Raw genomic sequence first — 21534 nt, forward strand, 5'->3', positions numbered from 1 at the left:
ATGGACTTGCAGAAATGATTTGGTTTTTAACAGAATATCACGTATTCACTTTTTGCAGGTTATTTTCCGAGCCACGGCCGTGATCCGATCATGGTCGCTACTCACTCCGATGGAGGCCAGGGAGCATTTGGTTACTGGATATATCCGCTGGGAGATGGTAGCTCGGGATATCTTCAACCGGTTTGGATGGCGGTCATGTAATAGGATAGGCAATTAGTTTACCTATTTTTCTTTAGCCAGCCGGTTGTGGCGTCTGATCTTGGCTAGTCTATGTGTCCAGCCTCTTTAGCTCTATGTGAGCTGTCTTTTTATTACTTTTCAGTCGGAGACTTTGGAACCTTGTTGGAACCTTTTATTTCGTTAATAAGATGGCCGTATGCATCATTCTGATGCAGAGGCCGGGGAGATCCCCCTTTTCGAAAAAAATGTATAGGACTATATATATACTTACATATATATTTACAAAAATTACAGTTGGTACTGAAAAGCTACTAACTTTATGTTGGCAAATAATAAATGATAATTAGTTACCTGAGCTAATGCCCCATATTTAGACTTGGTTGTTCCACCATTAATTCCTTATTCACAACCATCAATCCCATCTAATGGCCTAGATGTTTTGCACCATCTGCATGCGGAGATGGATAAGGCTCCTGGGAACACACTCCCTGATTAGCTGTACAATTGCACGGTGTGTATGTGGTTTAGCTGATGAAGAGTTGAGTGGGCTCATCTCGAGAAGTGCCACTAGTGACCCACGGGAATGACTAATGGAGCTGAAGAGTTCATCAAGGTGCCCGTTATTTTATGGGCAATCTGGTTGGCTAGGCGTAAAGCAATCCTTGAATCAATTTTTCAGTGCCCTGTATCAATTATGAGGTTTCCTAATAGCCTAATGTGTGGGCTCAAGTCTCTGCCAAAGAAGAATGTCAAGATAGGTAATTCCGAAACCACCTAGGTGGATCCCTACGACTGGCATCTGCAAACTATGTTGATGACTATCATACACGCTACCGAAATCGGCCTGTTTGCCGAGTGCATGCCTGTTCCCCGAGTGTCTTTTCTCGAGCACTCGGCAAACGGACCCTTTGCTGAGTTCGTAGGGAAATACACATGGCAAAGAAATAACACTCGGTAAGCTCCAGGTTCGCCTTGTGTTATACTTGGCAAACAAAAAGCACTCGGCAAAGTCAAACCTTTCTCGAGTGCTTTGTATAAAACAATTGGCTAAATAATTGTTTTCATTCTAAATATTTTACTTTAGTCAACTTTCTTTTATTTCTTCCCTTTTCTGTATTTTCATCCGTTTATTTATTTTCTTTTCTCTTCTTTTTCTTCCTTTATGTAACATGAAAAGGTTGGAAAAAATGTGTTAAAAATCTCATTTGTGTTAATGAGTCTATGTTTAAACCTTATCCAAGAAAACAAGAGGAATTCCAAATATTAGGGTGCCAAGACTTCCTCGAACATGGATCAGAGCTTATTGGTTTTTTAATTCTAAAAAATGCAAACGAATTCTGAAAATGTGAAACCTGACATGGTGTCATTACACTAGTAGAAAAAGAGGCTTCCATACGCCCCCATTAGTCCCCAAAATAATCGAACCGCGACTAAAGGGGTCTTTAGTCGCGGTTCGGGAGGAGGCCCGCGACCAACTATCTGGGCCCAGCGCGCGCTGGCGGACGGGAGGGGCTTTAGTCCCGGTTGGCCTGGCCAACCGGGACTAAAGGTCCTCAGGCTGGCCCGAAGGCCTTTAGTCGCGGTTGGCCAGGCCAACCGGGACTAAAGGTTAGACCTTTAGTCCCGGTTGGTCTGGCCAACCGCGACTAATGGCCCGAACCTTTAGTCGCGGTTAGCCAGACCAACCGGGACTAAAGGAGGCCTCATTTTCAAACTCTACCCCCCCGCCCCCCCCCCGTGGATCGCCTTTTCAGTTTTAGAAAAAACAAAAGAAAATGATGGAAATGTCAAGAAAATAAAATAAAATAAGTTTTCCATGTGATATGTGGTCTAGTTGTTGGGAAAATTAATTATTTGCAAAATCTCTCTGGAAATTCTTAAAATGGGCATAACTTTTGCATACGAACTCGGATGAAAAAGTTTTTTATATGAAAAATCATCTACTCGAAACTGACTAGGTCTAGGTTTTCTATATGAACTCGCTAATTCAGGCTCAACCCGATGAATTACGTTGGAAACTGACTAGGTCTAGAGTATTCACGGTTAAATCAATGTATATTGATGTAATTAATTCAAGCTCCATTCCTACCTCCAAGCATGTTTGGGCTGCAAAAGTTCCTTTGAAAATAAAAGTGTTTATGTGGTTTGTCCATAAACAGGTTATTTTAACCAAGGATAACTTGATTAAGCGTAATTGGACAGGACCTACGAGGTGTAGCTTCTGTGATCGGGACGAGACGATCAAACATCTCTTTTTTGATTGCCCGTTTGCCAGAGTTCTTTGGCGGACGGTTCACATTGCTTTTAATATTGCTCCACCGAATTCTGTCGCTACGTTATTTGGGACATGGCTCACTGGGATTGAGCCTGAATTAGCGAGACATATTCGTGTTGGAGTTTGCGCTTTGTTGTGGACTATATGGACTTGCAGAAATGATTTGGTTTTTAACAGAATATCACGTATTCACTTTTTGCAGGTTATTTTCCGAGCCACGGCCGTGATCCGATCATGGTCGCTACTCACTCCGATGGAGGCCAGGGAGCATTTGGTTACTGGATCTATCCGCTGGGAGATGGTAGCTCGGGATATCTTCAACCGGTTTGGATGGCGGTCATGTAATAGGATAGGCAATTAGTTTACCTATTTTTCTCTAGCCAGCCGGTTGTGGCGTCCGATCTTGGCTAGTCTGTGTGTCCAGCCTCTTTAGCTCTATGTGAGCTGTCTTTTTATTACTTTTCAGTCGGAGACTTTGGAACCTTGTTGGAACCTTTTATTTCGTTAATAAGATGGCCGTATGCATCATTCTGATGCAGAGGCCGGGGAGATCCCCCTTTTCGAAAAAAATGTATAGGACTATATATATACTTACATATATATTTACAAAAATTATAGTTGGTACTGAAAAGCTACTAACTTTATGTTGGCAAATAATAAATGATAATTAGTTACGTGAGCTAATGCCCCATATTTAGACTTGGTTGTTCCACCATTAATTCCTTATTCACAACCATCAATCCCATCTAATGGCCTAGATGTTTTGCACCATCTGCATGCGGAGATGGATAAGGCTCCTGGGAACACACTCCCTGATTAGCTGTACAATTGCACGGTGTGTATGTGGTTTAGCTGATGAAGAGTTGAGTGGGCTCATCTCGAGAAGTGCCACTAGTGACCCACGGGAATGACTAATGGAGCTGAAGAGTTCATCAAGGTGCCCGTTATTTTATGGGCAATCTGGTTGGCTAGGCGTAAAGCAATCCTTGAATCAATTTTTCAGTGCCCTGTATCAATTATGAGGTTTCCTAATAGCCTAATGTGTGGGCTCAAGTCTCTGCCAAAGAAGAATGTGAAGATAGGTAATTCCGAAACCACCTAGGTGGATCCCTACGACTAGCATCTGCAAACTATGTTGATGACTATCATACACGCTACCGAAATCGGCCTATTTGCCGAGTGCATGCCTGTTCCCCGAGTGTCTTTTCTCGGGCACTCGGCAAACGGACCCTTTGCTGAGTTCGTAGGGAAATACACATGGCAAAGAAATAACACTCGGTAAGCTCCAGGTTCGCCTTGTGTTATACTTGGCAAACAAAAAGCACTCGGCAAAGTCAAACCTTTCTCGAGTGCTTTGTATAAAACAATTGGCTAAATAATTGTTTTCATTTTAAATATTTTACTTTAGTCAACTTTCTTTTATTTCTTCCCTTTTCTGTATTTTCATCCGTTTATTTATTTTCTTTTCTCTTCTTTTTCTTCCTTTATGTAACATGAAAAGGTTGGAAAAAATGTGTTAAAAATCTCATTTGTGTTAATGAGTCTATGTTTAAACCTTATCCAAGAAAACAAGAGGAATTCCAAATATTAGGGTGCCAAGACTTCCTCGAACATGGATCAGAGCTTATTGGTTTTTTAATTCTAAAAAAGGCAAACGAATTCTGAAAATGTGAAACCTGACATGGTGTCATTACACTAGTAGAAAAAGAGGCTTCCATACGCCCCCATTAGTCCCCAAAATAATCGAACCGCGACTAAAGGGGTCTTTAGTCGCGGTTCGGGAGGAGGCCCGCGACCAACTATCTGGGCACAGCGCGCGCTGGCAGACGGGAGGGGCTTTAGTCCCGGTTGGCCTGGCCAACCGGGACTAAAGGTCCTCAGGCTGGCCCGAAGGCCTTTAGTCGCGGTTGGCCAGGCCAACCGGGACTAAAGGTTAGACCTTTAGTCCCGGTTGGTCTGGCCAACCGCGACTAATGGCCCGAACCTTTAGTCGCGGTTGGCCAGACCAACCGGGACTAAAGGAGGCCTCATTTTCAAACTCTACCCCCCCGCCCCCCCGTGGATCGCCTTCTCAGTTTTAGAAAAAACAAAAGAAAATGATGGAAATGTCAAAAAAATAAAATAAAATAATTTTTCCATGTGATATGTGGTCTAGTTGTTGGGAAAATTAATTATTTGCAAAATCTCTCTGGAAATTCTTAAAATGGGCATAACTTTTGCATACGAACTCGGATGAAAAAGTTTTTTATATGAAAAATCATCTACATGAAACTGACTAGGTCTAGGTTTTTTATATGAACTCGCTAATTCAGGCTCAACCCGATGAATTACGTTGGAAACTGACTAGGTCTAGAGTATTCACGGTTAAATCAATGTATATTGATGTAATTAATTCAAGCTCCATTCCTACCTCCAAGCATGTTTGGGCTGTCAAAGTTCCTTTGAAAATAAAAGTGTTTATGTGGTTTGTCCATAAACAGGTTATTTTAACCAAGGATAACTTGATTAAGCGTAATTGGATAGGACCTACGAGGTGTAGCTTCTGTGATCGGGACGAGACGATCAAACATCTCTTTTTTGATTGCCCGTTTGCCAGAGTTCTTTGGCGGACGGTTCACATTGCTTTTAATATTGCTCCACCGAATTCTGTCGCTACGTTATTTGGGACATGGCTCACTGGGATTGAGCCTGAATTAGCGAGACATATTCGTGTTGGAGTTTGCGCTTTGTTGTGGACTATATGGACTTGCAGAAATGATTTGGTTTTTAACAGAATATCACGTATTCACTTTTTGCAGGTTATTTTCCGAGCCACGGCCGTGATCCGATCATGGTCGCTACTCACTCCGATGGAGGCCAGGGAGCATTTGGTTACTGGATCGATCCGCTGGGAGATGGTAGCTCGGGATATCTTCAACCGGTTTGGATGGCGGTCATGTAATAGGATAGGCAATTAGTTTACCTATTTTTCTCTAGCCAGCCGGTTGTGGCGTCCGATCTTGGCTAGTCTGTGTGTCCAGCCTCTTTAGCTCTATGTGAGCTGTCTTTTTATTACTTTTCAGTCGGAGACTTTGGAACCTTGTTGGAACCTTTTATTTCGTTAATAAGATGGCCGTATGCATCATTCTGATGCAGAGGCCGGGGAGATCCCCCTTTTCGAAAAAAATGTATAGGACTATATATATACTTACATATATATTTACAAAAATTATAGTTGGTACTGAAAAGCTACTAACTTTATGTTGGCAAATAATAAATGATAATTAGTTACGTGAGCTAATGCCCCATATTTAGACTTGGTTGTTCCACCATTAATTCCTTATTCACAACCATCAATCCCATCTAATGGCCTAGATGTTTTGCACCATCTGCATGCGGAGATGGATAAGGCTCCTGGGAACACACTCCCTGATTAGCTGTACAATTGCACGGTGTGTATGTGGTTTAGCTGATGAAGAGTTGAGTGGGCTCATCTCGAGAAGTGCCACTAGTGACCCACGGGAATGACTAATGGAGCTGAAGAGTTCATCAAGGTGCCCGTTATTTTATGGGCAATCTGGTTGGCTAGGCGTAAAGCAATCCTTGAATCAATTTTTCAGTGCCCTGTATCAATTATGAGGTTTCCTAATAGCCTAATGTGTGGGCTCAAGTCTCTGCCAAAGAAGAATGTGAAGATAGGTAATTCCGAAACCACCTAGGTGGATCCCTACGACTAGCATCTGCAAACTATGTTGATGACTATCATACACGCTACCGAAATCGGCCTATTTGCCGAGTGCATGCCTGTTCCCCGAGTGTCTTTTCTCGGGCACTCGGCAAACGGACCCTTTGCTGAGTTCGTAGGGAAATACACATGGCAAAGAAATAACACTCGGTAAGCTCCAGGTTCGCCTTGTGTTATACTTGGCAAACAAAAAGCACTCGGCAAAGTCAAACCTTTCTCGAGTGCTTTGTATAAAACAATTGGCTAAATAATTGTTTTCATTTTAAATATTTTACTTTAGTCAACTTTCTTTTATTTCTTCCCTTTTCTGTATTTTCATCCGTTTATTTATTTTCTTTTCTCTTCTTTTTCTTCCTTTATGTAACATGAAAAGGTTGGAAAAAATGTGTTAAAAATCTCATTTGTGTTAATGAGTCTATGTTTAAACCTTATCCAAGAAAACAAGAGGAATTCCAAATATTAGGGTGCCAAGACTTCCTCGAACATGGATCAGAGCTTATTGGTTTTTTAATTCTAAAAAAGGCAAACGAATTCTGAAAATGTGAAACCTGACATGGTGTCATTACACTAGTAGAAAAAGAGGCTTCCATACGCCCCCATTAGTCCCCAAAATAATCGAACCGCGACTAAAGGGGTCTTTAGTCGCGGTTCGGGAGGAGGCCCGCGACCAACTATCTGGGCACAGCGCGCGCTGGCGGACGGGAGGGGCTTTAGTCCCGGTTGGCCTGGCCAACCGGGACTAAAGGTCCTCAGGCTGGCCCGAAGGCCTTTAGTCGCGGTTGGCCAGGCCAACCGGGACTAAAGGTTAGACCTTTAGTCCCGGTTGGTCTGGCCAACCGCGACTAATGGCCCGAACCTTTAGTCGCGGTTGGCCAGACCAACCGGGACTAAAGGAGGCCTCATTTTCAAACTCTACCCCCCCGCCCCCCCGTGGATCGCCTTCTCAGTTTTAGAAAAAACAAAAGAAAATGATGGAAATGTCAAAAAAATAAAATAAAATAATTTTTCCATGTGATATGTGGTCTAGTTGTTGGGAAAATTAATTATTTGCAAAATCTCTCTGGAAATTCTTAAAATGGGCATAACTTTTGCATACGAACTCGGATGAAAAAGTTTTTTATATGAAAAATTATCTACACGAAACTGACTAGGTCTAGGTTTTTTATATGAACTCGCTAATTCAGGCTCAACCCGATGAATTACGTTGGAAACTGACTAGGTCTAGAGTATTCACGGTTAAATCAATGTATATTGATGTAATTAATTCAAGCTCCATTCCTACCTCCAAGCATGTTTGGGCTGTCAAAGTTCCTTTGAAAATAAAAGTGTTTATGTGGTTTGTCCATAAACAGGTTATTTTAACCAAGGATAACTTGATTAAGCGTAATTGGATAGGACCTACGAGGTGTAGCTTCTGTGATCGGGACGAGACGATCAAACATCTCTTTTTTGATTGCCCGTTTGCCAGAGTTCTTTGGCGGACGGTTCACATTGCTTTTAATATTGCTCCACCGAATTCTGTCGCTACGTTATTTGGGACATGGCTCACTGGGATTGAGCCTGAATTAGCGAGACATATTCGTGTTGGAGTTTGCGCTTTGTTGTGGACTATATGGACTTGCAGAAATGATTTGGTTTTTAACAGAATATCACGTATTCACTTTTTGCAGGTTATTTTCCGAGCCACGGCCGTGATCCGATCATGGTCGCTACTCACTCCGATGGAGGCCAGGGAGCATTTGGTTACTGGATCTATCCGCTGGGAGATGGTAGCTCGGGATATCTTCAACCGGTTTGGATGGCGGTCATGTAATAGGATAGGCAATTAGTTTACCTATTTTTCTCTAGCCAGCCGGTTGTGGCGTCCGATCTTGGCTAGTCTGTGTGTCCAGCCTCTTTAGCTCTATGTGAGCTGTCTTTTTATTACTTTTCAGTCGGAGACTTTGGAACCTTGTTGGAACCTTTTATTTCGTTAATAAGATGGCCGTATGCATCATTCTGATGCAGAGGCCGGGGAGATCCCCCTTTTCGAAAAAAATGTATAGGACTATATATATACTTACATATATATTTACAAAAATTATAGTTGGTACTGAAAAGCTACTAACTTTATGTTGGCAAATAATAAATGATAATTAGTTACGTGAGCTAATGCCCCATATTTAGACTTGGTTGTTCCACCATTAATTCCTTATTCACAACCATCAATCCCATCTAATGGCCTAGATGTTTTGCACCATCTGCATGCGGAGATGGATAAGGCTCCTGGGAACACACTCCCTGATTAGCTGTACAATTGCACGGTGTGTATGTGGTTTAGCTGATGAAGAGTTGAGTGGGCTCATCTCGAGAAGTGCCACTAGTGACCCACGGGAATGACTAATGGAGCTGAAGAGTTCATCAAGGTGCCCGTTATTTTATGGGCAATCTGGTTGGCTAGGCGTAAAGCAATCCTTGAATCAATTTTTCAGTGCCCTGTATCAATTATGAGGTTTCCTAATAGCCTAATGTGTGGGCTCAAGTCTCTGCCAAAGAAGAATGTGAAGATAGGTAATTCCGAAACCACCTAGGTGGATCCCTACGACTAGCATCTGCAAACTATGTTGATGACTATCATACACGCTACCGAAATCGGCCTATTTGCCGAGTGCATGCCTGTTCCCCGAGTGTCTTTTCTCGGGCACTCGGCAAACGGACCCTTTGCTGAGTTCGTAGGGAAATACACATGGCAAAGAAATAACACTCGGTAAGCTCCAGGTTCGCCTTGTGTTATACTTGGCAAACAAAAAGCACTCGGCAAAGTCAAACCTTTCTCGAGTGCTTTGTATAAAACAATTGGCTAAATAATTGTTTTCATTTTAAATATTTTACTTTAGTCAACTTTCTTTTATTTCTTCCCTTTTCTGTATTTTCATCCGTTTATTTATTTTCTTTTCTCTTCTTTTTCTTCCTTTATGTAACATGAAAAGGTTGGAAAAAATGTGTTAAAAATCTCATTTGTGTTAATGAGTCTATGTTTAAACCTTATCCAAGAAAACAAGAGGAATTCCAAATATTAGGGTGCCAAGACTTCCTCGAACATGGATCAGAGCTTATTGGTTTTTTAATTCTAAAAAAGGCAAACGAATTCTGAAAATGTGAAACCTGACATGGTGTCATTACACTAGTAGAAAAAGAGGCTTCCATACGCCCCCATTAGTCCCCAAAATAATCGAACCGCGACTAAAGGGGTCTTTAGTCGCGGTTCGGGAGGAGGCCCGCGACCAACTATCTGGGCACAGCGCGCGCTGGCGGACGGGAGGGGCTTTAGTCCCGGTTGGCCTGGCCAACCGGGACTAAAGGTCCTCAGGCTGGCCCGAAGGCCTTTAGTCGCGGTTGGCCAGGCCAACCGGGACTAAAGGTTAGACCTTTAGTCCCGGTTGGTCTGGCCAACCGCGACTAATGGCCCGAACCTTTAGTCGCGGTTGGCCAGACCAACCGGGACTAAAGGAGGCCTCATTTTCAAACTCTACCCCCCCGCCCCCCCGTGGATCGCCTTCTCAGTTTTAGAAAAAACAAAAGAAAATGATGGAAATGTCAAAAAAATAAAATAAAATAATTTTTCCATGTGATATGTGGTCTAGTTGTTGGGAAAATTAATTATTTGCAAAATCTCTCTGGAAATTCTTAAAATGGGCATAACTTTTGCATACGAACTCGGATGAAAAAGTTTTTTATATGAAAAATCATCTACACGAAACTGACTAGGTCTAGGTTTTTTATATGAACTCGCTAATTCAGGCTCAACCCGATGAATTACGTTGGAAACTGACTAGGTCTAGAGTATTCACGGTTAAATCAATGTATATTGATGTAATTAATTCAAGCTCCATTCCTACCTCCAAGCATGTTTGGGCTGTCAAAGTTCCTTTGAAAATAAAAGTGTTTATGTGGTTTGTCCATAAACAGGTTATTTTAACCAAGGATAACTTGATTAAGCGTAATTGGATAGGACCTACGAGGTGTAGCTTCTGTGATCGGGACGAGACGATCAAACATCTCTTTTTTGATTGCCCGTTTGCCAGAGTTCTTTGGCGGACGGTTCACATTGCTTTTAATATTGCTCCACCGAATTCTGTCGCTACGTTATTTGGGACATGGCTCACTGGGATTGAGCCTGAATTAGCGAGACATATTCGTGTTGGAGTTTGCGCTTTGTTGTGGACTATATGGACTTGCAGAAATGATTTGGTTTTTAACAGAATATCACGTATTCACTTTTTGCAGGTTATTTTCCGAGCCACGGCCGTGATCCGATCATGGTCGCTACTCACTCCGATGGAGGCCAGGGAGCATTTGGTTACTGGATCTATCCGCTGGGAGATGGTAGCTCGGGATATCTTCAACCGGTTTGGATGGCGGTCATGTAATAGGATAGGCAATTAGTTTACCTATTTTTCTTTAGCCAGCCGGTTGTGGCGTCTGATCTTGGCTAGTCTGTGTGTCCAGCCTCTTTAGCTCTATGTGAGCTGTCTTTTTATTACTTTTCAGTCGGAGACTTTGGAACCTTGTTGGAACCTTTTATTTCGTTAATAAGATGGCCGTATGCATCATTCTGATGCAGAGGCCGGGGAGATCCCCCTTTTCGAAAAAAATGTATAGGACTATATATATACTTACATATATATTTACAAAAATTACAGTTGGTACTGAAAAGCTACTAACTTTATGTTGGCAAATAATAAATGATAATTAGTTACCTGAGCTAATGCCCCATATTTAGACTTGGTTGTTCCACCATTAATTCCTTATTCACAACCATCAATCCCATCTAATGGCCTAGATGTTTTGCACCATCTGCATGCGGAGATGGATAAGGCTCCTGGGAACACACTCCCTGATTAGCTGTACAATTGCACGGTGTGTATGTGGTTTAGCTGATGAAGAGTTGAGTGGGCTCATCTCGAGAAGTGCCACTAGTGACCCACGTGAATGACTAATGGAGCTGAAGAGTTCATCAAGGTGCCCGTTATTTTATGGGCAATCTGGTTGGCTAGGCGTAAAGGAATCCTTGAATCAATTTTTCAGTGCCCTTTATCAATTATGAGGTTTCCTAATAGCCTAATGTGTGGGCTCAAGTCTCTGCCAAAGAAGAATGTGAAGATAGGTAATTCAGAAACCACCTAGGTGGATCCCTACGACTGGCATCTGCAAACTATGTTGATGACTATCATACACGCTACCGAAATCGGCCTATTTGCCGAGTGCATGCCTGTTCCCCGAGTGTCTTTTCTCGGGCACTCGGCAAACGGACCCTTTGCTGAGTTCGTAGGGAAATACACATGGCAAAGAAATAACACTCGGTAAGCTCCAGGTTCGCCTTGTGTTATACTTGGCAAACAAAAAGCACTCGGCAAAGTCAAACCTTTCTCGAGTGCTTTGTATAAAACAATTGGCTAAATAATTGTTTTCATTTTAAATATTTTACTTTAGTCAACTTTGTTTTATTTCTTCCCTTTTCTGTATTTTCATCCGTTTATTTATTTTCTTTTCTCTTCTTTTTCTTCCTTTATGTAACATGAAAAGGTTGGAAAAAATGTGTTAAAAATCTCATTTGTGTTAATGAGTCTATGTTTAAACCTTATCCAAGAAAACAAGAGGAATTCCAAATATTAGGGTGCTAAGACTTCCTCGAACATGGATCAGAGCTTATTGGTTTTTTAATTCTAAAAGATGCAAACGAATTCTGAAAATGTGAAACCTGACATGGTGTCATTACACTAGTAGAAAAAGAGGCTTCCATACGCCCCCATTAGTCCCCAAAATAATCGAACCGCGACTAAAGGGGTCTTTAGTCGCGGTTCGGGAGGAGGCCCGCGACCAACTATCTGGGCCCAGCGCGCGCTGGCGGACGGGAGGGGCTTTAGTCCCGGTTGGCCTGGCCAACCGGGACTAAAGGTCCTCAGGCTGGCCCGAAGGCCTTTAGTCGCGGTTGGCCAGGCCAACCGGGACTAAAGGTTAGACCTTTAGTCCCGGTTGGTCTGGCCAACCGCGACTAATGGCCCGAACCTTTAGTCGCGGTTGGCCAGACCAACCGGGACTAAAGGAGGCCTCATTTTCAAACTCTACCCCCCGCCCCCCGTGGATCGCCTTTTCAGTTTTAGAAAAAACAAAAGAAAATGATGGAAATGTCAAAAAAATAAAATAAAATAAGTTTTCCATGTGATATGTGGTCTAGTTGTTGGGAAAATTAATTATTTGCAAAATCTCTGTTGAAATTCTTAAAATGGGCATAACTTTTGCATACGAACTCGGATGAAAAAGTTTTTTATATGAAAAATCATCTACTCGAAACTGACTAGGTCTAGGTTTTTTATATGAACTCGCTAATTCAGGCTCAACCCGATGAATTACGTTGGAAACTGACTAGGTCTAGAGTATTCACGGTTAAATCAATGTATATTGATGTAATTAATTCAAGCTCCATTCCTACCTCCAAGCATGTTTGGGCTGTCAAAGTTCCTTTGAAAATAAAAGTGTTTATGTGGTTTGTCCATAAACAGGTTATTTTAACCAAGGATAACTTGATTAAGCGTAATTGGACAGGACCTACGAGGTGTAGCTTCTGTGATCGGGACGAGACGATCAAACATCTCTTTTTTGATTGCCCGTTTGCCAGAGTTCTTTGGCAGACGGTTCACATTGCTTTTAATATTGCTCCACCGAATTCTGTCGCTACGTTATTTGGGACATGGCTCACTGGGATTGAGCCTGAATTAGCGAGACATATTCGTGTTGGAGTTTGCGCTTTGTTGTGGACTATATGGACTTGCAGAAATGATTTGGTTTTTAACAGAATATCACGTATTCACTTTTTGCAGGTTATTTTCCGAGCCACGGCCGTGATCCGATCATGGTCGCTACTCACTCCGATGGAGGCCAGGGAGCATTTGGTTACTGGATCTATCCGCTGGGAGATGGTAGCTCGGGATATCTTCAACCGGTTTGGATGGCGGTCATGTAATAGGATAGGCAATTAGTTTACCTATTTTTCTTTAGCCAGCCGGTTGTGGCGTCTGATCTTGGCTAGTCTGTGTGTCCAGCCTCTTTAGCTCTATGTGAGCTGTCTTTTTATTACTTTTCAGTCGGAGACTTTGGAACCTTGTTGGAACCTTTTATTTCGTTAATAAGATGGCCGTATGCATCATTCTGATGCAGAGGCCGGGGAGATCCCCCTTTTCGAAAAAAATGTATAGGACTGTATATATACTTACATATATATTTACAAAAATTACAGTTGGTACTAAAAAGCTACTAACTTTATGTTGGCAAATAATAAATGATAATTAGTTACCTGAGCTAATGCCCCATATTTAGACTTGGTTGTTCCACCATTAATTCCTTATTCACAACCATCAATCCCATCTAATGGCCTAGATGTTTTGCACCATCTGCATGCGGAGATGGATAAGGCTCCTGGGAACACACTCCCTGATTAGCTGTACAATTGCACGGTGTGTATGTGGTTTAGCTGATGAAGAGTTGAGTGGGCTCATCTCGAGAAGTGCCACTAGTGACCCACGGGAATGACTAATGGAGCTGAAGAGTTCATCAAGGTGCCCGTTATTTTATGGGCAATCTGGTTGGCTAGGCGTAAAGCAATCCTTGAATCAATTTTTCAGTGCCCTGTATCAATTATGAGGTTTCCTAATAGCCTAATGTGTGGGCTCAAGTCTCTGCCAAAGAAGAATGTGAAGATAGGTAATTCCGAAACCACCTAGGTGGATCCCTACGACTGGCATCTGCAAACTATGTTGATGACTATCATACACGCTACCGAAATCGGCCTGTTTGCCGAGTGCATGCCTGTTCCCCGAGTGTCTTTTCTCGGGCACTCGGCAAACGGACCCTTTGCTGAGTTCGTAGGGAAATACACATGGCAAAGAAATAACACTCGGTAAGCTCCAGGTTCGCCTTGTGTTATACTTGGCAAACAAAAAGCACTCGGCAAAGTCAAACCTTTCTCGAGTGCTTTGTATAAAACAATTGGCTAAATAATTGTTTTCATTTTAAATATTTTACTTTAGTCAACTTTCTTTTATTTCTTCCCTTTTCTGTATTTTCATCCGTTTATTTATTTTCTTTTCTCTTCTTTTTCTTCCTTTATGTAACATGAAAAGGTTGGAAAAAATGTGTTAAAAATCTCATTTGTGTTAATGAGTCTATGTTTAAACCTTATCCAAGAAAACAAGAGTTATTCCAAATATTAGGGTGCCAAGACTTCCTCGAACATGGATCAGAGCTTATTGGTTTTTTAATTCTAAAAAATGCAAACGAATTCTGAAAATGTGAATCCTGACATGGTGTCATTACACTAGTAGAAAAAGAGGCTTCCATACGCCCCCATTAGTCCCCAAAATAATCGAACCGCGACTAAAGGGGTCTTTAGTCGCGGTTCAGGAGGAGGCCCGCGACCAACTATCTGGGCCCAGCGCGCGCTGGCGGACGGGAGGGGCTTTAGTCCCGGTTGGCCTGGCCAACCGGGACTAAAGGTCCTCAGGCTGGCCCGAAGGCCTTTAGTCGCGGTTGGCCAGGCCAACCGGGACTAAAGGTTAGACCTTTAGTCCCGGTTGGTCTGGCCAACCGCGACTAATGGCCCAAACCTTTAGTCGCGGTTGGCCAGACCAACCGGGACTAAAGGAGGCCTCATTTTCAAACTCTACCCCCCCGCCCCCCCGTGGATCGCCTTTTCAGTTTTAGAAAAAACAAAAGAAAATGATGGAAATGTCAAAAAAATAAAATAAAATAAGTTTTCCATGTGATATGTGGTCTAGTTGTTGGCAAAATTAATTATTTGCAAAATCTCTCTGGAAATTCTTAAAATGGGCATAACTTTTGCATACGAACTCGGATGAAAAAGTTTTTTATATGAAAAATCATCTACTCGAAACTGACTAGGTCTAGGTTTTCTATATGAACTCGCTAATTCAGGCTCAACCCGATGAATTACGTTGGAAACTGACTAGGTCTAGAGTATTCACGGTTAAATCAGTGTATATTGATGTAATTAATTCAAGCTCCATTCCTACCTCCAAGCATGTTTGGGCTGTCAAAGTTCCTTTGAAAATAAAAGTTATTATGTGGTTTGTCCATAAACAGGTTATTTTAACCAAGGATAACTTGATTAAGCGTAATTGGACAGGACCTACGAGGTGTAGCTTCTGTGATCGGGACGAGACGATCAAACATCTCTTTTTTGATTGCCCGTTTGCCAGAGTTCTTTGGCGGACGGTTCACATTGCTTTTAATATTGCTCCACCGAATTCTGTCGCTACGTTATTTGGGACATGGCTCACTGGGATTGAGCCTGAATTAGCGAGACATATTCGTGTTGGAGTTTGCACTTTGTTGTGGACTATATGGACTTGCAGAAATGATTTGGTTTTTAACAGAATATCACGTATTCACTTTTTGCAGGTTATTTTCCGAGCCACGGCCGTGATCCGATCATGGTCGCTACTCACTCCGATGGAGGCCTGGAAGCATTTGGTTACTGAATCTATCCGCTGGGAGATGGTAGCTCGGGATATCTTCAACCGGTTTGGATGGCGGTCATGTAATAGGATAGGCAATTAGTTTACCTATTTTTCTTTAGCCAGCCGGTTGTGGCGTCTGATCTTGGCTAGTCTGTGTGTCCAGCCTCTTTAGCTCTATGTGAGCTGTCTTTTTATTACTTTTCAGTCGGAGACTTTGGAACCTTGTTGGAACCTTTTATTTCGTTAATAAGATGGCCGTATGCATCATTCTGATGCAGAGGCCGGGGAGATCCCCCTTTTCGAAAAAAAGTATAGGACTATATATATACTTACATATATATTTACAAAAATTACAGTTGGTATTGAAAAGCTACTAACTTTATGTTGGCAAATAATAAATGATAATTAGTTACCTGAGCTAATGCCCCATATTTAGACTTGGTTGTTCCACCATTAATTCCTTATTCACAACCATCAATCCCATCTAATGGCCTAGATGTTTTGCACCATCTGCATGCGGAGATGGATAAGGCTCCTGGGAACACACTCCCTGATTAGCTGTATAATTGCACGGTGTGTATGTGGTTTAGCTGATGAAGAGTTGAGTGGGCTCATCTCGAGAAGTGCCACTAGTGACCCACGGGAATGACTAATGGAGCTGAAGAGTTCATCAAGGTGCCCGTTATTTTATGGGCAATCTGGTTGGCTAGGCGTAAAGCAATCCTTGAATCAATTTTTCAGTGCCCTGTATCAATTATGAGGTTTCCTAATAGCCTAATGTGTGGGCTCAAGTCTCTGCCAAAGAAGAATGTGAAGATAGGTAATTCCGAAACCACCTAGGTGGATCCCTACGACTGGCATCTGCAAACTATGTTGATGACTATCATACACGCTACCGAAATCGGCCTGTTTGCCGAGTGCATGCCTGTTCCCCGAGTGTCTTTTCTCGGGCACTCGGCAAACGGACCCTTTGCTGAGTTCGTAGGGAAATACACATGGCAAAGAAATAACACTCGGTAAGCTCCAGGTTCGCCTTGTGTTATACTGGGCAAACAAAAAGCACTCGGCAAAGTCAAACCTTTCTCGAGTGCTTTGTATAAAACAATTGGCTAAATAATTGTTTTCATTTTAAATATTTTACTTTAGTCAACTTTCTTTTATTTCTTCCCTTTTCTGTATTTTCATCCGTTTATTTATTTTCTTTTCTCTTCTTTTTCTTCCTTTATGTAACATGAAAAGGTTGGAAAAAATGTGTTAAAAATCTCATTTGTGTTAATGAGTCTATGTTTAAACCTTATCCAAGAAAACAAGAGTTATTCCAAATATTAGGGTGCCAAGACTTCCTCGAACATGGATCAGAGCTTATTGGTTTTTTAATTCTAAAAAATGCAAACGAATTCTGAAAATGTGAAACCTGACATGGTGTCATTACACTAGTAGAAAAAGAGGCTTCCATACGCCCCCATTAGTCCCCAAAATAATCGAACCGCGACTAAAGGGGTCTTTAGTCGCGGTTCGGGAGGAGGCCCGCGACCAACTATCTGGGCCCAGCGCGCGCTGGCGGACGGGAGGGGCTTTAGTCCCGGTTGGCCTGGCCAACCGGGACTAAAGGTCCTCAGGCTGGCCCGAAGGCCTTTAGTCGCGGTTGGCCAGGCCAACCGGGACTAAAGGTTAGACCTTTAGTCCCGGTTGGTCTGGCCAACCGCGACTAATGGCCCGAACCTTTAGTCGCGGTTGGCCAGACCAACCGGGACTAAAGGAGGCCTCATTTTCAAACTCTACCCCCGCCGGTGGATCGCCTTTTCAGTTTTAGAAAAAACAAAAGAAAATGATGGAAATGTCAAAAAAATAAAATAAAATAAGTTTTCCATGTGATATGTGGTCTAGTTGTTGGGAAAATTAACAAATATGAATTTAGACTTTATTTGCAAAATCTCTCTGGAAATTCTTAAAATGGGCATAACTTTTGCATACGAACTCGGATGAAAAAGTTTTTTATATGAAAAATCATCTACTCGAAACTGACTAGGTCTAGGTTTTTTATATGAACTCGCTAATTCAGGCTCAACCCGATGAATTACGCTGGAAACTGACTAGGTCTAGAGTATTCACGGTTAAATCAATGTATATTGATGTAATTAATTCAAGCTCCATTCCTACCTCCAAGCATGTTTGGGCTGTCAAAGTTCCTTTGAAAATAAAAGTGTTTATGTGGTTTGTCCATAAACAGGTTATTTTAACCAAGGATAACTTGATTAAGCGTAATTGGATAGGACCTACGAGGTGTAGCTTCTGTGATCGAGACGAGACGATCAAACATCTCTTTTTTGATTGCCCGTTTGCCAGAGTTCTTTGGCGGACGGTTCACATTGCTTTTAATATTGCTCCACCGAATTCTGTCACTACGTTAATTGGGACATGGCTCACTGGGATTGAGCCTGAATTAGCGAGACATATTCGTGTTGGAGTTTGCGCTTTGTTGTGGACTATATGGACTTGCAGAAATGATTTGGTTTTTAACAGAATATCACGTATTCACTTTTTGCAGGTTATTTTCCGAGCCACGGCCGTGATCCGATCATGGTCGCTACTCACTCCGATGGAGGCCAGGGAGCATTTGGTTACTGGATCTATCCGCTGGGAGATGGTAGCTCGGGATATCTTCAACCGGTTTGGATGGCGGTCATGTAATAGGATAGGCAAGTTTACCTATTTTTCTTTAGCCAGCCGGTTGTGGCGTCTGATCTTGGCTAGTCTGTGTGTCCAGCCTCTTTAGCTCTATGTGAGCTGCCTTTTTATTACTTTTCAGTCGGAGACTTTGGAACCTTGTTGGAATCTTTTATTTCGTTAATAAGATGGCCGTATGCATCATTCTGATGCAGAGGCCGGGGAGATCCCCCTTTTCGAAAAAATGTATAGGACTATATATATACTTACATATATATTTACAAAAATTACAGTTGGTACTGAAAAGCTACTAACTTTATGTTGGCAAATAATAAATGATAATTAGTTACCTGAGCTAATGCCCCATATTTAGACTTGGTTGTTCCACCATTAATTCCTTATTCACAACCATCAATCCCATCTAATGGCCTAGATGTTTTGCACCATCTGCATGCGGAGATGGATAAGGCTCCTGGGAACACACTCCCTGATTAGCTGTACAATTGCACGGTGTGTATGTGGTTTAGCTGATGAAGAGTTGAGTGGGCTCATCTCGAGAAGTGCCACTAGTGACCCACGTGAATGACTAATGGAGCTGAAGAGTTCATCAAGGTGCCCGTTATTTTATGGGCAATCTGGTTGGCTAGGCGTAAAGCAATCCTTGAATCAATTTTTCAGTGCCCTGTATCAATTATGAGGTTTCCTAATAGCCTAATGTGTGGGCTCAAGTCTCTGCCAAAGAAGAATGTGAAGATAGGTAATTCCGAAACCACCTAGGTGGATCCCTACGACTGGCATCTGCAAACTATGTTGATGACTATCATACACGCTACCGAAATCGGCCTGTTTGCCGAGTGCATGCCTGTTCCCCGAGTGTCTTTTCTCGGGCACTCGGCAAACGGACCCTTTGCTGAGTTCGTAGGGAAATACACATGGCAAAGAAATAACACTCGGTAAGCTCCAGGTTCGCCTTGTGTTATACTTGGCAAACAAAAAGCACTCGGCAAAGTCAAACCTTTCTCGAGTGCTTTGTATAAAACAATTGGCTAAATAATTGTTTTCATTTTAAATATTTTACTTTAGTCAACTTTGTTTTATTTCTTCCCTTTTCTGTATTTTCATCCGTTTATTTATTTTCTTTTCTCTTCTTTTTCTTCCTTTATGTAACATGAAAAGGTTGGAAAAAATGTGTTAAAAATCTCATTTGTGTTAATGAGTCTATGTTTAAACCTTATCCAAGAAAACAAGAGGAATTCCAAATATTAGGGTGCCAAGACTTCCTCGAACATGGATCAGAGCTTATTGGTTTTTTAATTCTAAAAAATGCAAACGAATTCTGAAAATGTGAAACCTGACATGGTGTCATTACACTAGTAGAAAAAGAGGCTTCCATACGCCCCCATTAGACCCCAAAATAATCGAACCGCGACTAAAGGGGTCTTTAGTCGCGGTTCGGGAGGAGGCCCGCGACCAACTATCTGGGCCCAGCGCGCGCTGGCGGACGGGAGGGGCTTTAGTCCCGGTTGGCCTGGCCAACCGGGACTAAAGGTCCTCAGGCTGGCCCGAAGGCCTTTAGTCACGGTTGGCCAGGCCAACCGCGACTAATGGCCCGAACCTTTAGTCGCGGTTGGCCAGACCAACCGGGACTAAAGGAGGCCTCATTTTCAAACTCTACCCCCCCCCCCCCCCCCCCCCCCGTGGATCGCCCTTTCAGTTTTAGAGAAAACAAAAGAAACTGATGGAAATGTCAATAAAATAAAATAAAATAAGTTTTCCATGTGATATGTGGTCTAGTTGTTGGGAAAATTAACAAATATGAATTTCGACTTTATTTGCAAAATCTCTCTGGAAATTCTTAAAATGGGCATAACTTTTGCATACGAACTCGGATGAAAAAGTTTTTTATATGAAAAATCATCTACTCGAAACTGACTAGGTCTAGGTTTTCTACATTAACTCGCTAATTCAGGCTCAACCCGACGAATTACGCTGGAAACTGACTAGGTCTAGAGTATTCACGATTAAATCAATGTATATTGATGTAATTAATTCAAGCTCCATTCCTACCTCCAAGCATGTTTGGGCTGTCAAAGTTCCTTTGAAAATAAAAGTGTTTATGTGGTTTGTCCATAAACAGGTTATTTTAACCAAGGATAACTTGATTAAGCGTAATTGGACAGGACCTACCAGGTGTATCTTCTGTGATCGGGACGAGACGATCAAACATCTCTTTTTTGATTGCCCGTTTGCCAGAGTTCTTTGGCGGACGGTTCACATTGCTTTTAATATTGCAACACCGAATTCTGTCACTACGTTATTTGGGACATGGCTCACTGGGATTGAGCCTGAATTAGCGAGACATATTCGTGTTGGAGTTTGCGCTTTGTTGTGTACTATATGGACTTGCAGAAATGATTTGGTTTTTAACAGTATCACGTATTCACTTTTTGCAGGTTATTTTCCGAGCCACGGCCGTGATCCGATCATGGTCGCTACTCACTCCGATGGAGGCCAGGGAGCATTTGGTTACTGGATCTATCCGCTGGGAGATGGTAGCTCGGGATATCTTCAACCGGTTTGGATGGCGGTCATGTAATAGGATAGGCAATTAGTTTACCTATTTTTCTTTAGCCAGCCGGTTGTGGCGTCTGATCTTGGCTAGTCTGTGTGTCCAGCCTCTTTAGCTCTATGTGAGCTGTCTTTTTATTACTTTTCAGTCGGAGACTTTGGAACCTTGTTGGAACCTTTTATTTCGTTAATAAGATGGCCGTATGCATCATTCTGATGCAGAGGCCGGGGAGATCCCCCTTTTCGAAAAAAATGTATAAGACTATATATATACTTACATATATATTTACAAAAATTACAGTTGGTACTGAAAAGCTACTAACTTTATGTTGGCAAATAATAAATGATAATTAGTTACCTGAGCTAATGCCCCATATTTAGACTTGGTTGTTCCACCATTAATTCCTTATTCACAACCATCAATCCAATCTAATGGCCTAGATGTTTTGCACCATCTGCATGCGGAGATGGATAAGGCTCCTGGGAACACACTCCCTGATTAGCTGTACAATTGCACGGTGTGTATGTGGTTTAGCTGATGAAGAGTTGAGTGGGCTCATCTCGAGAAGTGCCACTAGTGACCCACGGGAATGACTAATGGAGCT

General features: G+C 42.2%; 1 protein-coding gene across 1 annotated transcript in view; it reads left to right on the plus strand.

Annotated features, from left to right (window-relative positions):
• Positions 1-21182, plus strand: part of LOC141041488 (uncharacterized) — a 36493-nt gene extending 15311 nt beyond the window's left edge. Inside the window, exon 2 of the mRNA XM_073507740.1 lies at positions 20815-21182. Coding sequence (XP_073363841.1) covers positions 20815-20957 — 143 coding nt within the window. The 3' untranslated portion in view covers positions 20958-21182. The remainder of the gene's footprint in view (positions 1-20814) is intronic.
• The last annotated feature ends 352 nt before the right edge of the window (positions 21183-21534 follow it).

Source organism: Aegilops tauschii, chromosome 1, assembly GCF_002575655.3.
Source record: "Aegilops tauschii subsp. strangulata cultivar AL8/78 chromosome 1, Aet v6.0, whole genome shotgun sequence".
NCBI classification, from domain to species: domain Eukaryota; kingdom Viridiplantae; phylum Streptophyta; class Magnoliopsida; order Poales; family Poaceae; genus Aegilops; species Aegilops tauschii.